The sequence below is a fragment of the Protopterus annectens genome, chromosome 8.part0 (assembly GCF_019279795.1).
Source record: "Protopterus annectens isolate FY-2018-M chromosome 8.part0, PAN1.0, whole genome shotgun sequence".
Lineage (NCBI taxonomy): Eukaryota > Metazoa > Chordata > Ceratodontiformes > Protopteridae > Protopterus > Protopterus annectens.
Genome location: NC_056741.1, coordinates 193,400,054 through 193,422,334, shown reverse-complemented (window position 1 = coordinate 193,422,334; position 22,281 = coordinate 193,400,054). Strand labels below are relative to the sequence as shown.

At 34.7% G+C, this 22,281-nt stretch overlaps 1 protein-coding gene across 1 annotated transcript in view; it reads right to left on the bottom strand.

Annotated features, from left to right (window-relative positions):
* Window positions 1-22,281, bottom strand: part of LOC122808187 (scavenger receptor cysteine-rich type 1 protein M130-like) — a 146,173-nt gene that overhangs the window by 25,548 nt on the left and 98,344 nt on the right. The window contains exon 2 of the mRNA XM_044079154.1: window positions 4,276-4,596. Coding sequence (XP_043935089.1) covers window positions 4,276-4,596 — 321 coding nt within the window. The remainder of the gene's footprint in view (window positions 1-4,275; window positions 4,597-22,281) is intronic.

The following is a 22,281-nucleotide window of genomic DNA, read 5'->3' as shown; positions in this document are numbered from 1 at the left end:
GAATAGTGAGTGTGGAAGTCATTAATATAGGTACAATTAGAATAACTATCCAAAGGTATATGTGCTAGAAGTAGTTAGTGTGGAAGTGATTAATAAAGGTACAATTTTAGTAAATATTTAAAACTATATGTGTTAGAAGTAGTGAGTTTGGAAGTCATTAATAAAGATACAATTTTAATAACTATCTAAGGTATATGTGTTAGAAGTAGGGATTTTGCAAATCATTAATATAGGTACAATTAGAATGACTATCTAAAGGTATTTGCGTTAGAAGCAGTGAGTGTGGAAGTCATTAATAAAGGTACAATTTTAATAACTATCTAAAGGTATAATTGTTAGAAGTAGTGAGTTTGGAAGTGATTAATAAAGGTATAATTAGAGTAACTATCTAAAGGTATATGTGTTAGAAGTAGTGAGTTTGGAAGTCAATAATATAGGTACAATTAGAATAACTATCTAAAGGTATATATGTTAGAAGTAGGGAGTGTGGAAGTGATTAATATAGGTACAATTGGAATAACTATCTAAAGGTATATGTGTTAGAAGTAGGGAGTGTGGAAGTCATTAATAAAGGTACAATTAGAATAACTATCTATAGGTATATGTGTTAGAAGTAGTGAGTGTGGAAGTCATTAATAAAGGTACAATTTTAATAACTAACTAAGGTATATGTGTTAGAAATAGGGAGTGTGCAAATCATTAATATAGGTACAATTAGAATAACTATCTAAAGGTATATGTGTTAGACGTAGTGAGTGTGGAAGTCATTGATATAGGTACAATTAGAATAACTATCTAAAGGTATATATGTTAGAATTAAGGAATGTGGAAGTGATTAGTATAGGTACAATTAGAATAACTATCTAAATGTATATATGTTAGAAATAGGGAGTGTGGAAGTCATTAATAAAGGTACAATTAGAATAACTATCTATAGGCATATGTGTTAGAGTAGTGAGTGCGGAAATCATGAATAATGGTAGAATTTTAATAACTATCTAAAGGTATATGTGTTAGAAGTAGTGAGTTTAGAAATGATTAATAGAGGTACAATTTTAATAACTATCTAAGGTATATGTATGAGAAGTAGGGAGAGATTAGTGCTAAGAGTGATGAGTGTGCAATAGTAAGAGGAATCATGTTTTGGAGGAAGGAAGCAGAGGAAAAAGGTGATATGATGTACGGAGGAGTCAAGTCTTAGGAAGATGGAAGTTAGAGTATCTACAGTGCCAGAGGGTGGGCAGATGATGTTTCAGAGTGGTTTTGAAGGAGCAGATGTTACTGATAGTTCTAATAGATAGTGGGAGTGCATTCTGTAGTTTGGCGATAGAAAAGGAGTAGAACATTTGACCTGCTGGGAGTTTTGGTTTGTTAATTTGCAGGAGAAATTGTTTTTCAGATCTGAGTGATCTATTTGGGTGGTGGTGAGTTAGGATTGGAGATAAGGCTGGCATCTGATGGTAGTTTTCTTGGGGGGGGGGTGAATAACTGCAGTTTGTTTTTTTTTGGGTGTGGGGCTTAGAGAAAGGTGGTTATCTGTCATCCATGTTTCGATGGAGTTGAAAACATTCTGGGTTGTATGCAGGAGTTCAGTAATAGAGTTAGTAAAGCAGATTATGGCAGTGTCATCTGCTTATTGAACTATTGTACCATTAATAAAATTGTAGTGGAAGTCATTGATGAAAATGCTAAAGAGTAGGTGCCTAATATAGAACCTTGGGGGACACCTGTGGATGTTTCAGGGAAAGGAGAGAAATAGTTTTGCCATTTAGTACATTGTTATCTGTTATTTAGGTAGCTGGTAAACTGATCTAAGGTCGAAGGAGAGATACCTAGGTTTGAGAGTTTGGTGAGTAGCAGAGGGTAAAAGATAGTATTGAAGGCTTTAGAGAGGTCAAGAAATAGAGCAGATATGATTTTGCAGGTATCTCGAGCTCGATTGACTGTATCCAAGAATGATATAAGTGCAGTAGTTGTGTTGTGGCCTGGCCTGAAACCATACTGAGTGGGGAAAAGAAGCTGGTTTGGAAGTAGATATCTGAGAAGTTGTTTATGAATATATTTCTCAAAGATTTTAGAAAGGGGGAGAGAATAGCAATAGGTCTAAAATTTGAAATATGTATATTGTTGCCACCTTTGTGGAGGGGTAGAATGAAAGACTTTTTCCAGATTGTAGGTAACTAGGCTTCCTGGATAGGTCTGTTGATATGCTGACTGGATAGTTAATGGCTTTAGCAGACATTTGAAGGTGCTATACTGGGGGTAGGATGTTGGGAGCGTTAAAGCATGGTTTCAGTTTGATAAGCCATTTTTTGATAATACTGATGGGTATAGGAGAGAAAGAAAAAGTGGGTGGGGGAAACAGTATTTTATGAGGTGGGGTTTGGTGTGCGGGAGTTACTGTCTCTACTGATTTGTAGAAAGGTTGCTGTGAAGCTTGATATTGTGTTGATGAAATGAGTGTTTTAGAGGGAAGCTATTTCACAAGGTATTTTGTCTGGATGCGGACAGGGGTTGTTTTTGGAGCCAGGGTTTTGCAGAGATGAAATAGAGTTCCAAAATTACTTTGGGTTTTGTTTATGATTCTTTGGCAAGCCAGGGTAGTGTGCTTTTGTGTCATTGCTGCCTGAATTGTAGTAGATCAGAGAGATTTTTGGTTATATACCATTTTTTCCAAGCTTTGTCTCTATCAGTCATGATTTGTTTGGTAGATCTGGTGAGCCATATGGTATGATTAGTTTTTGTTCTCTTTTGTATTATAGGGGAAGATTATTTGGGATTACCAGGAAAGTAGAGTTAAAGAACTCAACTGCTCCATCAAGGGGAAGAACTTTTAGTACTTTCCAGTTGATTTTTTATCAATGTTTCATTTAGGGTTGTATTTTTATATTGATGCTGACATGGTTTTGGAGTGGTTTTGTGAAGTATATAAGCTGGAAGGTCGTCACTGTTGCCAGAGAAGAGAGTGCTTGTTGTTGAAATTTTGGTTAAGTTGGAGACTCATATCCAATTGAGTATTGAGCTGCTATCATTGTTTTTGTTGGGTCTGGTTATGTCTGTAATTCATTGAGTGAAGTTAGAGACTGAGATTATGTAGAGGGGATTGATTTGAGATATCTGACCAGTTTATGTTTATGTCTCCAAGGATAATTGTTTTGTTTTTTATATTGTGAGATATCCAGGCAAGAATGTCTTATAGCAGGGAAATGTACTAATGCATAGCACCAAAGAAACAAAATTCACCTGAACATCAGAATGCAATCACTTTACTACTATTAAAAGTTGTATATAATATGTATGTCAAGCGTAACAAGCAACAGACCTAGTTCAAAAACATACCCAATGTATACCACTAAGGTTTGAGGCCAAAAAAACAAGTATTTCTAAAAAGGAAACTAACAACTACCATGGAAACTGTTTTTACACTCTACAGGTAGCAAAATACATAGCAGCTTAAGTACAGTGCTAAGAAATAAAGAATGAATGAAACATATTTTACCCATGACATGAGCTGGCCCTGTATAATACGAGCTAAACAGCACTTTCCTAGTACAGCACTGAGTAACATTAAAAATCCTACCAACAGAAATAATGTTTTCCATATGTTAATATAAGCAGTGAGGGATCAACATCCTAAAGTAAATTCTTCTTCCTCGTCTTCATCTTCTTCTTTGTCTGAGTCCCTTATGATTTTGTCTATAACTATTTCTGATGAATCCTAAAAGCTCTCTCCCTTTAACCAATGCATACATTATCTGTATTTCCCAACTTTTACTCTTGCCATATTCATATAATCTTTGCACGTATAACTTGAAACAATATGACTAAGCAAAATTCATGTTAATGTATTAAACCTGAAAAGATGTGATAGCAGAGATGTACAACAGATAAAGCCTGTATACATACAAAGATTTCAGCAAATCTGGTGTGCTAATTTAACTTATGCATGCTTCCCTTTATTCACTTTTTATATACTGCATTTTGTATAAATGGATATGTTCTACCCATGCCTCCACTGAAACTGGGCTTTGCATGGTTACATTAGTCCAGGAATAAAATTAAAATAGACAACAATAGGATATATTTGAACTTTTATAAAATTGAAATGCTCCTTTTATTATATCAGTTGTTTCCTTCAAAGCAGTATCAGCTTTCATGTCTGGACTAGAAAGGGTGACTAACTTATTTCCATTCTTTTATACCATCATAAATCTGAGAATTAACTTAGATTTTAATGTTTTTATAAAAAGAAGATGGAGAATCAAGGTTTGTTACCTGAGCAGGTGACTCCTGCATCCCATGTGTGAGAATAACCATGCTGTCTCAGTCCTGGGCTCTGGCAGTCCCACAGGGCAGCCTCTCCTCCTTGACATTGAACTTCATCCATCCACACTGGTCCTGTTCCTGCACCAAAATGAGCATTAATAGGGGCAGCTACAGCAGATCCACATTCCAGCTGTTTACAGACCACTGCAGCATCTTGAATGTCCCAGTTATAACTGTATACTGTCCCCCACTGACCACTGTGATAAAGCTCCACTCTGCCAGCACAGGGGCTGCCTCCATTTACAAGTCTCAGCTTCTTCTTCTCTGCAGCTGTAAGAGACAAAACAAACAATTTATTATTCCCCACTCAGGCTCTCAGCTGTCCCTGCCTCTTATCTTTCTCATATTATAGTGTGTTGGATGATGACCCAGAATGCTGTGCTGTTTCCTGACATGTAATAAATGATGACACATTATACAAAATGTTTCTCAGTTATGTGTCACATTTCTATGTTACTATGTTTACAGGAAGGTCACTGATGTTTAGCTCTTACTGAACATGGAAAATACAGCAATTCTAGGGTTAAATTATATTGTTGCTATTACGACTGATTACATTGATTTACTTTTGACTCGTATATCTCCTTGTACCTTAGCTCACAAAACAAAACAAAAAATGTATGTTTCCAGTCACTATGTATAATGTATATAAACTATACAATTCAAATAACTCATTACCTTGTCTTTTATAGACATGTAATCTTATCTAAATTTAATGTAAGTTTTTTGTGATCTCTGCTGTTATCTCTTACAGTCAGCTATGCTTAAGTTAAATATAAGAGGAAAAGTATCACAGTCACATATTACTATTCTGCTGTACTTTTTGTTTACAAAGAGGTTTATTTCTGCAATTAGTATGTAAACCCCCTTATATATCACTGTTAGCTATAAATTCCCCACCATGAACCGCGACAAACACTCTGCCTACCTGTACCTGCTTGAATCACTCATTATACAGTCAAACACCTTGGTCATGGATGATTTTAACTATCCTTCCATCAACTGGGAGTCATATATATGCATAGACACACTCACCCTAAGGTTTCTGGACTTTGTTAATACAACAGATAGTCTGCACCCCCACAAGGGTCTTGAATGTCCTAGACTTAGTACTCACCAACATAGGGGGTCTTTGCACTACCCCCTGTGAGTTGCCCTCCCTGTATAATTTCTGATCATAAATCAGTCTCATCTGAAGTAATGATCATACCTGACACCCTTTTAAGAGCAAAAAGGGATGACAAATTTCTCCAAAGCAAACTTTAGCCTCCAAAGTGATGACATAAATAGTTTCAACCCCTCTGCCACCACTGTCAACAATGACTGCTATACAGAGGTGTACACAAATGCCCTGTATTAACACCTCTACAAATGTATAGACTCAGCTGTACCTGAACAGATCAATACAAGGTCCTCACAAAAAATCAATCCACAAGCCACCCGAGTGGACATAAAGCATAAATAGGTTATACAACAAGAGGAAGAAAGTAATGTCTAGATACACAGTACAGGAAGGAAGCCTTCCACAGCTTGAACAAGCAAATTACATACCTTGTTAAGTCCTTTAAAGCCGATTACAAAACTAAACTAGTATTCCTAGCTAAGGATAATCACAAGGTATTCTTTAGCTACATCAGAAATCTAAAACAGAAGGCCCAGCTTTGTGCCAAACTTGTAGTGGACAGTACCACTCATACTGACCCTGAGGACATTGCCAACTTCCTAACAGACATATTTGGTGCAAACTTCACCCATCTGGCCCCACCAGACATATCCCAAAGCATACCTGTCACCAGTCCTCTATCTAGTATCTCCAAAGAGAAGGTCATAACGGCAATCTCCATGGCCAAAAATACAGCCTCTATGGGACCAGATAACATCCCAGGCTACCTACTAAATGGTCTAAAACAGGATCTAGCAGAACCAATTTTCTCTCTCTTCAACCACAGTTTAAGTAGTGGCTTTGTCCCAGCACAGTGGAAAACAGCAGCAGTAATTCCCTTGCACAAAGGAGGTCCATCAACCGACCCTAAGAACTATAGACCCTGTGATCCTAACCAGCCTTATTTGCAAGGCAATGGAAGAATCATCATGGACTTTATCAACAAAGATATATGTGATCTTCAACTCCTGACCCATCCTAATTTGGCTTCATTAAGGGTAGATCATGATTATTAAACCTGGTGGACTTCTTCTAGAATGTCACAAAAGCCCTGGATAAAGGCAAAACAATGTATGCAGCCTATCTTGACTTAGCCAAGGCTTTTGACATAATCCCCCACTCAGGCATCACTGAGAAGCTCACCAGGCTGGTAATTAACCCATATGTCACTAGATGGGTAGCCAACTGGCTCACCAACAGGACACATAAAATCAAAGTTCAGAATTCCATCTCTACCAGCAGACCAGTTACCAGTGGTGTACCACAAGGATCTGTGGTGAGCCCCCTACTGTTTGAAATCTATTTCTCTGAAACCCCCAAACAATACATGGCCTGTGGCTTACCAAGTTTGTCAGTGACTTCAAACTGGGTGCAATGACTGACTCCCCAACAATGTTGACATACTACCAAAACGGCTTACACAGACAAATGATTGATGCCAAAGCCATGGACTTAAACTACAATAAAAAAATGCATTATCATCCTTTTTGACAAAGGGGAAGTCCCTGCAAATTGCAATATTACAGTACTTCCCTTAGCTCAAACCTGTTTTGAGAGATTTGGGAACACAGGTTGATAACAACCTTAACTTCAATCACAATGTGCCCACAGTGTTAAGGAAGGCCTTCTATGTTGCACATCTCATAAGTAAGTGCATCACATCCAGAGCTGAGGATGTTATAACTCCCCTATACTCATCCCTCATCAGACCACTAACAGAGTACTATGCTTCCTTCTGTATGTACCTTACCAGACACCTGCAGCAGCTGGAGAGACCTTTCAATACATGACCTACATGGACAGACTGATGGCTCTGTTTATGTACTCTGTATCTTATAGGCTCCTGAGAGGTGACTAGTGACTGGCCTAGAGAGCAGTCTCGGACCCTGCCCTAATGGAAATGCTGCAAATCCAAAAGTCAAATGGGACAAGATTCAGTCGATCTATGGATTTTACCCTAGCCTGCAACATTAGCAGCACATGCTGGATACACCAATATGTCTCCCAGAGATTGCCACTCCTGTGGAACAAACTTTCAATTCATGTAAAATAGAGCCCCTCAATGACCCTATTTAAGCATAATTTAGACAACTGGATAGGAGACTGTAAATTTATCCAGGGGTGTCACTTACGTCGGTGCTGATCATGGACTTCACTGCAAATATTGATCATCAGTTGGTCGATAAGCAAACAGAGGTATAACATAACTAGGTTTATAAATGCCCTAGGGCCAATAGCCTAGTAACCTCCTCTGAATTTATTGTATTATATTTGTATTTTCTTGCTGAAAAAGTCCAAATGGGTTGGAAACCTGTTCTCAGCACTGGCACAAGGGGGAGAAGCTCCAAAAAAAAACAGTCAATATGTTGCATACATTGCAACAAATACACATACATGTATATGTTACAGTCGAACTCATTTACATATAAAATACATAAACAAAATTTAACTTTGCAATAATGCTAGTTCAAAATGTAAAAAATACAAAGTAACATTGCATAATGGTAGTTGATTTTATAGTTGTGATTATATGAGATGACTCGGTAAGTGGCATGTATATAGCTTAATGCAAATAGCAGAGGAGCATTTGATATTTTGTTACCATTCAGAAAAGCATGTCACACAGCAATATAACATATTACCTTCTGTAAACAAAACAAATACAGTATATTTCTGGAGGGGAATGAGGCTTATAAAAGAGGATGCCCTGAGCTGAGGCTAAGGGAAAGTAAGTAAGGAGTGTAGTACAGTGAGAATAACTTAAAGTGGAGTAACTAAAGGTGTAGTATCTAAAAAGGAAGGCCCCTGCCACCACTGTCAACAATGACGCCTATACAGAGTTGTACACAAATGTCCTGCATTAACACCTATACAAGTCTACATAGGGAAAAAGAAATTTAGATGGAGTGGAGAATGTCAGAAATAGAGAAGCATTATCCCATGGGAGTGGTGGAGTGAAACATCCTGGTATTCTTGAGTTATGATTTTAGAGAGGCCTTCAATAGGGTGAGTTTTCATTTATGCAATTAATTTATTTTTTGCCATTAAACTCTGGTCATGACTGAAAAAGGTTCATTGGACCGGATCGCCTACCAGGTTACAATATGTAAATTAAAATAAAGAAAATAAGTACAATTTTCAATTCTCAGTTAGAGAGTGGCTTTACATTAGTGCTATGCTTCAACACTTCTGAATGCACCTTGCCATTTAGAAATATTGGAGCAACTTTTAGAAAGGTCTGATGAATCACAATTCCTTGAAAAACATCTCCTCATACAAATATGTGCAAAATGTATCTTCTAAAGTACATAACCTGTTACAACAGAGATGCAGGAAACAGACTCCGTTTCATATGAACATAAAATATGTAACAGCCACCACCACCCATAAGGACGGGGTGGAAACAGATTGCCAGATGTTTCTTTCATATCACACATGTATGCAGTCATACTACAGGAAATTTAGAAGTCACCAATCTGGTTACTGCATGTCTATGGAATGTGGATGGAAACAAGAGCACCTAGAGAAAGCCCATGTGAACACAGGAAGGACATGCAGATTCCACAAAGAAGGTACCCCAGCAAAGAACTGCACCATTGAAATAGATGAAATGTGATTCATTATTAAAAGCTGAGATCTGCAATTTGATGAAATATGCTTTTGGGATCTGTTCTGCTCCCACTTAAATCTTCTTACACTCACATTGTGAAGAAAAACATATGTTCAAATGTGGTAAATGTATTAACTGGTTATGTTTGTGTGCATTATTTAATGAAATTGTAGTGGTAAAGCTATGTGTGTGTTTGCAAAAAAAGTGTAGCACAATATTTTAATAGTAATGACAATTCTGGAGCATGATATTGCTGGCTTGTTTATTATTGTCTACAACAGGATTTATATTGTGGCTATAATTCAGCCTGTTGGCCCTTGTGCAGTATTGCTTCAGCTCATATTTTAAATTGCTTTTCTTGAATACTTCAGCATGGTAATGCAGATGGTTTAATTAAATGCTGTACAACTTATTTCTTGTATTCCCATTGTGCATTTTCAAAAATGCATTTCATAAAGAACTGACTACAAATTTACTATGAGCACACACAAATGCACGTGTGTCTCAGTAAGTATGTCTTTGTGTGCACCTGTGTGTCTGTGTATGAATGTATCTGCATGTATGCGTGTCTGCGTTTGTCTGTCTGTGCATGTGCAGGGGACAGAGAGATGACTGCATGTGAGTTCTGTGGTACACAACGAAAGTCAAAGGCTTAGCAATTTTATTTATCCAGCTACAAGTCAAAAGAGTAGAAAAAACATAGTTTAAATGACAAAAATAGATTTAGTATGACAAACGTACTCATGAAGTGAGATAGAGAGAGAGTGAAGTTGGGTCTGCTACAAGTGATAATTTAATAGTAGCTCATGACACACTTGCACTGCCACTTGCTGGAAAAAGCAAGTGCTCAAACACCCAGTAGCCCAATGTCCTACAACTTTTTAGATCTCCTTCACCTGATCCTATACAACTGTATTGCTCTACCAGAAACCTAACTCTATCCTTAAACCTCCCACACAATTCCTAACTCAAGCCCTTACTCACTAACACCAAAACTCCAACCCTCATCCCTAAATATAAAACTCCACCCCACTCCTTATGCCTAAGACCTTGTTACTCCTCCTTAACCCTAAAATATCCTTCCTGCTCTCTAACCCTAAAACTGTCATCCTTCTGCTTTACCCTAAAACTCCCCTACCACTCCCTGAACCTTTCCTGCCATAATCTACTCTCTAAGCCCAACCCACTCCCTCCTCAGCTGCTTTCCCAGACTCATAATCAAGTCTGAGTGTGAGCAGCAGCCTATAAGAGAGTCCTTAGCTTCAAGACTGTGGTCTTCGGGGGGGGGGGGGGGCAAGGATGAACACAGGATAGCAGCAGATTTCTTCAGCTCCACCAATTTCATTACACTGACAGGAATTAATTACTTAAAAAAATAATTTTTGAAGTAATTTTCTTTCTAAATATGTTTGTTTTATATAGTTCTTGAACTATATCTAAAAAAGAAAGGAAATTTTAACAATATTCCTGTCAGAAATCACTTTGGAAATTTTCCTGTCAGTTTATTAGTCTGAAATGAGTTCCAGTAAGACAAATTCTCAAGACTCCAGCATCAAGAAAGAACTTCAGTCTCTGATAACTATAATCCAGCAACTTACTGCTAAGATGGATAAAATGAATACTAAAATAGATACCTTCATAGAAAAAAACTACAAAACAAATAGACTTGTTACATATAGACCTGCAACAACAGAAGATCCAGATGACAGGCATAGAAGAAGCTGTGAATGACATGGAAAATAGAATCCAAGAAGAGGAAATCAACATTGAGTTTCTGCTGAAACAAAATACACATTTACAAACAAAGCTGGATGACCTGGAAAATAGATCTAGGTGCAATAACATTAGGATTATTGGACTGCCAGAAAATATTGAAGGTAACTATATTACTTCTATTTTAACAACATGGCTCCCTAAAACTTTAGACTTACCAGAAGCATTCTCTTTTGGTATCGAAAGAGCACATAGATCTATAGCTAATACTAACTCTAACAAAAACTATCCTAGATCAGTTATAGTTAGATTTCTATCATCTTTAGATAAAGAGATGGTTCTTAAATCTGCTTGGGCTAAAGCTCCTGTTAAGATTAATGAGACAACTGTGCATTTTGACAATGACTATTCTTCCTTGGTAATAGCTAAAAGAAAAGTTTTTCTGCCACTAATAAGGGAGCTTAAAAAGCACAGTTTAAAACATACCTTCTGTTTCCTGCCAAGCTAAAAATCTTCCTTCCTGATGGTCCTAAAATTTTTGATGACTTAGACTCTGCTTTACTGTTTATCAAAAAAATAAGATTTTGGATAAAATAGAGGAAATGGAATGGGCTAGTCCTTCATTAAAGAGACTGGCAACTGAAACTTCGTGGAAGACTTCAGAGAAGAAGAAGAGACTAAAAACAAATGATTTGTTCTATGTTTTTTTCTTTTTCTCTCATCATTTTACTTCATTATTAATCTTTTAAATATAGTTCCTGCATTTCCAGAAAGCCACAAATATTCTGAAAAAGATTTAATCAAAGTTATTCTCTGTGTGCAAAGAAATGTTTTGTTTCATAACCAGTCAAAATATCTGAGGAACTAATAACATGCTATTATTCAATTTGTTTCTCTTTCTGAAAAAGAGAAGTAAGGTCAGTAATTTGATACATTTTTTCTCTTTTTTTCTCCTTTTCTTCTTTTCTTTGTTTAAACAATGACATTCTATTTAGATTATGTAGTGGGTAAAGGGTGGGGGAGGGCAGGGAGAGAAGAGTAATGAAAATATGATTAATAGAATAATAACATATTTATTCCTTGTAAAAAGTTTATATGTTCTTCAAATGCTATTCCTAATTATACTTTCTTGATTATGCTGCTTATGCTTGTTTGCAAATAATCTGTCATGCTTTAACTAATAATAATTAGAACTAAATAATAGTAAATAATATGTTTTATTTTTAACTCTATTAATATAAACAGTAAGTAATATTCCATTGTATATACATCTTATAGCTTTCTCTTACATTTTTTTTATTTCTGCTTTACACTCTTTTATTTTCTACTCTTTTTCTTTTCTTTATTCTTTCTCTTTATTTTTTTTTCTTCATATTAATATATAGAAATGCTTTTGATCATATAGACACAGTAAATAATAAGATTTGCATAAAAATTGAGTTGGGACATAAATATTGAGTTTTATTACTTATTAATAACTTTGGGCTTAATTTCACGTACATAGAGGCTGTAATAACCTGTAAAATACATTGCAAAGGTTTTGTCATGTTTAGATGCATTTACACTGCTAAATGAATGCTTGTCACTAGTTTTTAACAAGTTTCCCGCCAAAATGTTAAGGGAGACAATCTGGGATGTGAGCTACCTCATGAACAGTGTCCTCGAGTTGTTTTAAAAGCTTCAACTCTCAGAATTCTCATAGAGAAGCTGAAAGCAGTCAGTTTGACCTTTGACCCAGATATCACACTGTCACATCACAGATTCAGGAAGAACACTCTACCAGGAAGTAGAACTGATGCAAATGCGACTATGTGAAGGAAAATGAACTCTTTAACATCTAAATCTGAGTTATTTTATATAACTACTTAAATATCTATGTTATAATTCATAAAATATGTCAGTTATAATGATTTTAAATGATGCAGTTTCTTGTAGTAAGTAAATGTCTTATTTTAGAAGGCATAGAAAATGAAACATTTATTCAAGTGTTTTTGAAAATCTACTTGACTGCAGCATACTAATCTGTGTTAAAAACTTATGTTTCAAACATATACATTACTATAACTCATTTAATTCATTTGATTGACAAGCATAAATAACTTTATAACTCTATTCTGGAAGAAATTGTCATGTGATATATTTTAAAGCAGTATTATAGACATACAAAATACAGATGGCTTTTTTTACAATAATGCAAGTGTTTCTGAGAATTTGCATAACTATGCAGTATGATTTATAACAATTTCTATAAATATAATATTTTATTCTATTGACAATAATGAGTATGAGTAAAATGTTCATATACAAGCAATTCAAGTTTTTTTTTTGGAAGCTGTTGACTGCATTTACATGTCAGAAAATAGATGCATCTTAATATATGTAATGTCTGAACCATATTAGCCAAAGTTTTTGATTTAAATGAATGTTATAACTTATTTTTACATACTTTGAATAAATTAATATGTAAATATGCCTTCCTTTTTTTTTTTCTCTCTCTCTCTCTTTCTTTCACTCTCTCTCTCCCTCTTTCACATCTTTTATTTCTCTCTCTCCTCTTGGTTCCTAATATCAAGATTATTTGAATGTTATTTGAATACAAGTGTATTATATTACATAGATGTATATAGTAGTATGAATAGTTTTTAACAAAAAAAAAAAAAAGGTTTATTTTAGTTTATATGATGCTGTTTTATTAAATGTGTAGTCTTGTCTTGCTAGATAATTGAATTGAAAGCTGTTAATTTAAGTTAAATATAACCAATATTAAATTGATAAGGTGGTAGCTGAGGTACTGCTGCTTAAGGTAGGGGGTTAACTTGAGTGGTAAATACTACTCTAAGTTGGAGTTTTTAACTCCAGGCTGGATGCAAGGTTTAATCCTTACATTATTTTCACTTGTTCATTGTTATATGTATATAGTTTTGACATCCACAATATATTTTGTACACTCATTGTCTCTACAAACAAAATTGAATCCTATACAAAATCCCATAAGAGATTCAATAAATACAGCTATATTTAAAGGTACACCTAAAGGAGGAGATGTAACATTACTTATGTTGTTATTTGTTATTTTGATCATAAGATTCTTAAGTTTTAAAAATGCCAAATGACATCTTTAAAAGGAATTTCTTTAAACATTAATGGATTGAATAAACTGTGTAAAAGGGCAAGCCTAATAAGATACATTAATTTACATAAGGCCAACTTAGTCTTCCTGCAAGAAACCCATCTCTTGAAAAAAGATATTGATAAACTAGCCACAAACAAATATACAGTAATGGTTAGTTCAGAGCACACTCAGAAAAAAAGAGGAGTGGCTATTTTATGGAATAAAAGTATGCCCATTCCTAAAACCATTAAGTCTTATCAGGATGGCAAAGGAATGTTTTGTACGGTTACAATACAAATTAATGGGAAGACTTACACTTTAATTAATGTATATTGGATACCTGGAATTGGTATTAATACAGTGAAACATCATCTTGATAAGATCATATCATTCTCTATAGGAGATATTATTTTAGCTGGTGACTTTAATTGTATACTACATGAAAGTGATACTACCACTATAGGAAAAAGAAGAATTACATCTAATGCAAAACATTTAAATGATTTTGCTAATTCTTATCATTTGAATGATATTAATAATCAGATAGATTCAAAATCATTACAATACACATTTTTTTCTAACAGATACAAAACATATTCAAAAATAGATAGGGTCTTTATTTCTAACCAGATGGTAACAGATTTAATTAATTCCAAAATCATTTCATGTCCTATATCTTATCATAATTCAATTGTTTTTGAATTCATGATAAAAAATACTCATAATGTTCAGATCAAAAGGATACCAGCATACTTAACTGAACTAAAAGACTATAAAGAATATATACTTTCAGAAGTAAAACATTTTTTAGACATAAATAATACTCCTGAAGTCTCCATTGTCTATGTTTGGGATGCCTTAAAATCATATCTATATGGACAAAGTATCAGACGGTATAATAATAAACGGAAATCTTGGGATAAGGAATTGTTATATATTCAAAGTAAATTAGACTCTTATAAACATAATAATAAAGAAAATATTATGGACAAGAAAGTTATTGAAGAAATAAACAAACTAAATGAGAAATACAAAGAAATTTTAACTCATAAAGTTAAAAACTTTAGAGAATACAAGTTTTTGTCTTATTCAATAAGCCCCAAATACTTACATAGACTTAAAAATAAAACAAAAAGGTTGAATAAACAAAACCATATCAAAGAAATCTTTTCTCTAAGGAAAAAGAAGAATGTTTCTAGTATACCAGAAATACTAGATGAATTTAGAAATCACTTTCACAAAATTAACCATAATAACATTAACATGGAACCTAAAGATAAAATAAAGGAGTTTATAACCACAAACATGAATAAAAAGCTTAATAAACAACAGATTAAACTATTGGACAAAAGTATTTCATATACAGAGGTTATTACACAAATAAAAAAGCTAAAATCAAACAAAGCACCGGGTAATGATGGTATTATACCAGATATATATAAAATCCTTTCTAAAAGTACATATTCATTAATACATAAGGTTTTTATTTGGGCCCAAACTGAGTTAATAACCCCCCCATCTTGGCAATATACATTTATTTCGCCAATTTTAAAACCTAATAAAGATCCAACTAGATGTACTTCATATCGGCCCATCTCATTACTTAATGTTGATTATAAAATGTTTATGAGTATTTTTGCTGATAGATTGAAGACAATCATCCCCGGCATTATAGATATAGATCAGACAGGCTTCATTGTAAATAGAAATACTTTTGATAATATAAGAAGAACTTTAACATTAATTGATTTTGCAAATAGGAAAAAGAAAGATTTAACACTTATTAGTCTTGATATAAGTTCAGCATTTGATTCAGTAAGTTGGGACTATCTGTTTACCTTACTGAAGTGCACAAACTTCTCAGATGCATTTGTAAATCTAATTGAGCATTTATACAAAGGAACATTGGCTTATATTAAGGTAGGAACATATGTTTCACAAAAATACCCATTTTAAAGGTGCAAAACAAGGATGTCCACTTTCTCCACTATTATTCACTTTAGTAATGGAGCCTTGGGCTAATTTGATCAGAAACAGTACTGACATAGAGGGTTTTGAAATAGATGAAAATACAACATCCAAAATTCAACTTTTGCAGATTATGTTCTAATTACATCAGCAGGATCTAATTCTTCTATGCAGTCTCTATTTGATAAAATGATGAATTTTAAAAGTATTTCTGGTTTAATATTCAATGAAGAAAAAACTAAAATACTACCTATATATACACGAAAAAAATTCTCATTAGTGATTTTACTAAATATGTACCCAATTCAGGTCAGATAACTTATTTAGGTATAATATTATCTAAAGATATTAAATCTATTATATATAATAATTATAATACCTGTTTTCTTAATATACAAAATCTTTTAATACCTGGAATAATATGTTTTTACTATGCAGGAGAGACTTACAATTATTAAAATGATAATATTCCCCAAGATTTTATACTTAATACAATCAATAATACTTCCACCCACAAAAATAATTATCAAGAAACTGAATACACTAATGTTAAATTTCCTATGGGCACCTAATAGACCTAGGATTGCATTAAAGAAACATACTAATAGCTGGTCTCAAGGGGTATTTCTTTTCCAGACTTTAATTTATATACTATCTCTTCTATTGTAAAAGTTATTACTTTATTAATAGATCAGTCATATGTCGCAAAATGGAAAGATTATTGGGAGCTAATTAGTATGCACTTCATGAAAATCTCCTTAACACATAAAAATATGATGTAAATAACTCCATGTTATGGTTACTAAAGGAATTTTGTACTTCACCTATTACACCTAAACATATGGTTTGTTACCCATTAAATATTATTATTAGCTATTGTAACTTTATATTCATGCACCTTAAGTATAGGGAATGGAATTTTATTATATTCCCTATAATGTATACTCAGGGTATACTTTTGTCATCTACTTCTGAAGGAACTCATTTAGCTATAGATAATGATCTAAAGTACTGGTATCAGTTGATATCTGATAATAAAGTTAAAAATCTAGATTTCTTAAAACAAGAATTTGATCTAAGAGAAACTTGCTGGTTAGAGGTTCAGACCTTTAGACAACATCTCATTAATAAAATAGATCTAATGTCTATAACAGTTAAAGAATCTATTCCAACACTGAATGATTACTTGATATTAAATTTACAACATAAAGTTTCTGATAAAGGTAAACTTTCATACATACATAAAATTATCAGACAAGAAACTTTTTACAGTGTAGATTCATACTGGAATTATTTCACTTCTATTAATGGGGACCCACCAAATCAACAAGATAAACAATATATATTGGAATCTGCCTATAGAACTACGTCTTCCATTGTCTGGAGACTTTATACATGGAAATGTTTACATAGATCTTTTTATACACCTTTGTTGATGAATAAAATAAATAATAAAGATAATCTATGTAAGAGATGTAATGTAGAAATTAATGCTGACTGGGCTCATATGTTTTATGACTGTATAAAATTGAAAGAATACTGGAAGTCAATTAATGAATTTTTGCAGGCTCTTTTTACAGATAATTTCATCATTTCTAAATCTCTTACATTATTCAACACACCTGTACCTCAAAGTGTTAAAAAGGTTAAGCTTCCCTTGTTATGGTCTATTCTAGCAGTGGCTAGGAAAATAATAACCAGAAATTGGATTTCAGATACTTTTTATTTATTTTTATTTATTTTACATTTGTTAACCGGGCTAGTCTAACTGGAATAAGATCCATTTTCAGTAGAGGCCCGGGGAGAAAAGCTCCAGCACAGCAAACTTTTTACAGTAAAAAATAATAAGTTCAAAGCAGAATAACAGTAGTAAAATAGCTCTAAACAGTTACAGCCATTTACATACACCTCCTTCGTTCAATGAATTTAAAAATGTTATGAATATAGTGTGCCATATGGAAATAAACACAATTAGGTCAAGAACAACTAGAAAAACATCTTATTATATTGTATGGGATAATTTACAAAATTTGTTAAAAAAATCCTAATTTCAATAGCATGGTATTTTAGTTTAATTAATTGATCTGATTGTAGTGGATGTCTTTGTAAATACTTTAGTTGTTTTGTTGAATGTTATAATCATATCTATTTTTAATTACTTGTATAAAATTGTTATGATATTTCTCTTGTATGTTAAAACAATAAACCTGTTTTGAAAAAAAAAAAAAAAAGACTGTGGTCTTCAAGCTCTTGGGACTTGGGTACTTGTAGTGGACCTGGTAAAGGTCATATTCTTGTCATATTACATAGACATGCTATTTCAGGAAGGTACTGCAGACTTCAGGGCAACTATCAGTTTACAATGAAACTGACAAATAATGTATAATAATACATATCTGTGTTTGAACTGGCAGCATTCTTGATTTACCTATATTCAGTCAAAGCACCTTAGAATGAGTTATGCTTCATTGATTTGTTTATATTAAGAAAGTTGACGATAATTAGCAGACTTATTTTTATTTCTTGGGAAATGAGGTGTCCTTTATATGCGATTTTAAACAATGCCCCATCTTCATGAGTTGGTGACAGATCAGCATAAAAGATGATAGGACATGTTTCAAAAAAGAGCAGAGGTTCATCTGTTACACATATTTACATTTTATTAATTACATATATGTACATGTTTGTATAATGTTATATACAACATTATATTTGTATACAAATGCAATTGACTTTTATTTTTCATCTCCACACTCTTGCCATTACAAAACTATAATCTTTTTATACATTTATTCACATCTCAGTTTTGTATTATAGAATGCTTCTTCCTGCCTTACTTCCATGAAACAATTCAGTGCTAAATAATATCTGACATTTTATTCCAGATGCATTTGCCTCTTTTTTTTTTTTTTTTGCAAAAAAACTAATTTATGTTGCTTAAATAGGTTTCCTCATTTTCTTTTTTCAGCTTCACATAAATGACATAGGAATTCATTAAAGGGCTTAGCATGAGCCATACAGCTTGTGCTAGGAAGGCAATGCTCCCACAACTTGGTATTTTGCAATTTAGAGATATGTTAGACCTCATTATCAACAAATTCACATGTCTCTGAATCATTTTTACTACTGCAATCTGCCAATAATTGCTGATCTGCATACAGTGCATCACACACATACATACACACACACACACACACACACACACACACACACACACACACACACACACACACACACACACACGTGCGTGCACACACACACACACACACACACACACACACACACACACACACACGCACACACACACACACACACACACACACACGCGCGCGCACACACGCGCACACACGCACCACAGTCCCTGTATCTGTCTATGACTTGTCTGCCATCCCATGCCCTCCCACCCCATCCCCATATCAGTTGAACTGCCATTATGGTACATATCAAGTATGCCATGGTGTCTGGTAATTCCATAGCCTCCTTATCCCTTTAGTGATTTCAGAGCTGGTAAGGCACACTTAACTGTAATGTTTCTCTGGTGTCTAATGAGTCCCTCAATGGATTCTCCATGGTGGTGTCAGTGCCATTAATGCACTTAAATATAATGTTTTATGGTGTCTATTGATTCCTCACCCCAATACCCATAGTAATATTGATGCCATTTAGGCACTCAACTGTAATGTTTCCCTGTTCTCTAGTGATCACCTACCCACCTCCCTGATCCCATTGTGATGTCAGTGTCAGTAAGGCACTTATTAGACAAGTATCCCTAGTGTCTAGTGATTCCCAGATCCTCATTCTCTATGCTGGTGTTGGTGCACTTGAAGCACATCATGCGTAATGGCCCCTCCCACCCCAATCCCCATATCACAGGTGTTATAAGTAGTTGAACATAGCACTTTGGCCATATTCACTACTATGATGTGATAGGGCTGAGCAATTTCTTGAATCACTAAATGTGTTGATGCCTACTTGGAAGCAGTTCTGGGAGAGGGAGCACATGGCTGATTAGCTTATACCACCCTCACAGACTGAATTTTTAGCATTCAGTACATTTGTGGGTCCAGCTCTATGTAGTGTTGCATGTCTTCACTCTTCCACACCATATAGCACTGTGTTAGGCAGTTGCTGAACACCAAAATGCTACTGTTATCTGTATACAGAGGTGTACATCTCGCAGAACCTAAATGAATGCCCCTTGAGTGTTATAATTGTCCCTTCTACTCTTTCACTCATTTTTCATTTGACTGAAAAATGTATTTAATGGGAATCTTAAAACAAGTCACTGTACTCTTGTACATTCTTCATTGCTTTTTTTTGTCATGTTAATCCTGCCAGTAATTTATCCAGTAGTCTTGCGATGCTACCTTTTTAAACTATTCCTTTATATTATCCATTGTCTCTCCTAATTTAAATTTCTATAAAAGGTAAGAGCAGCCACTTCTTCTAGTTTTTTTTTTTTTTTTTTTAACATTTGTTCAAATACCTCATTTTCAAGGCCACCTTCAGTCACTATTGTTGGTAGCAGGGGACTTTAATAAGGCAGATATGAAAGACGTACTCCCACTACACAGAATATCCAGATTATTCCTTCATATCTGATGAGAAAGATGCTGTGCTCACACTCAGTACAGAAGAGGTGAGAATAGAGCTAAGGAAGGTGAACCCCAGGAAGGCTGCTGGCCTAGACAACATACTGGGTAAGGTGTTAATAGGCTGTGATGATCAGCCATGCACTGTACTGATAGATATTTAACACCTCTCTTGCCATGGTGAAAGTACCCTCATGCTACAAGGAAACAAACATCTTTCAATTACAAACCAGTTGCTCTGATATCCACTGTTATGAAATGTTTTGAGGGGCTGATCAAAAAGCATTTGTCATCAGGCCTACCTCCATATTTTGACCCTCTGCAGTTTGCTTACACAGCCAACAAATCCATGGCTGATGCCATATCGTTAGCACTACACAGCTCTCCCGAACATCTGGAGGGCAATGCAAACTATGTGAGGATGCTCTGGCACATATAGGAGTCCATAATCATCTCTGTAACTGGATCCTGGACTTCTTGACTGAGAGGCCACAGAGAGTGAGTTTGGGTAAGAACACATAAAAGTGTTTCAAGATTAATACTGGGGTTCCACAGGAATGTGTTCTCAGTCCACTGTTATTCACCATCTTGACCCTCAACTGTTATGCAAAACACATGCCTGACCATATTATCATGCTTGCTGATGATACCACAGTCATGGGGCTCAGGATGAAAGGGCATACAGAGAAGAGGTGGTACCTCTGATCAGTTGGTGTGAGATGAAAAATCTTGACCTGAATGCATGCAGGACCAAAGAGATTATCACCGTCTTCAGGAAAAAGAAAACAATCCATCCGGTGCTCATGATCAATGGTGACAGTATAGAGAGGGTTAAGTGTATGAAATTCCTAAGCTTACACATATCAGAGGATTTCTTGTGGTCAAGAAACACCAGCTAGCTGTTCAAGAAAGTGCACCAATGCCTCCACTTTTTGAAAAGGCTGAAGAAAGCTAAGCTCTCACCTCATATCCTCTCTACCTTCTATGGAGGTGCTGTTGAGAGTATCCTCACTAGTAACTTCCCAGTGTGGTTTGGAAGTTGTACAGCTACAGGATGGAAGGCACTACAGAGAGTGGTGATGGTCGAAGAGCAGGTAACAGGTACCAGTCTTTCATTGATACAACAAATTTACTCTGCAAGAAGCATCAGACGGGTCACTAAAATAATGCAAGACACCACATATACAGAGCATGGACTGTTTAAGCATCTGGCATCAGGTAGAAGATATTGCAGCGTCTGCTGCAGGACTACCAGATTCAACAACAGTTTCTACCTGACAGTGGTTATTCTTCTGAACTGAGGCATAAGTCCCAGAAAACTGGACATTAACTGTCAGTTCTTTTTTTACAAAATACCTATAGTCTGTTGTATAATATATACCACACAGATTCCAAATAAGTACAGTATTTATTTTATCGCTATTAAGTGCAATATTAGACAGACAACTTGGCAATGTGCAATCTGTAATGTGTCTTTTATTTAAATGGGGCAGTTATTATAACTTAGGGGAGGGTGCACTTATTCTGTATTTAAGTGTTGGAAATTTTTCTGCTCTTTTTTTATACTGCAAATAGGATTGTATATGTTAGTTATGTTCATTCTTTAACTTCTAAGTGTTATTTTACTTTCTGTTTGTAATTTTAAGGAGGAGTAAATGCACATAATTTCATTTAGGCTACAGGTATGTCATCCTAAATGACAATAAAGTCTACTTTGAATCTTTGACTGAATCTTTGAATAATATTTGATCATATACCTTCATATCTGGTAACACACCAACTCTTCTTCACTAACATC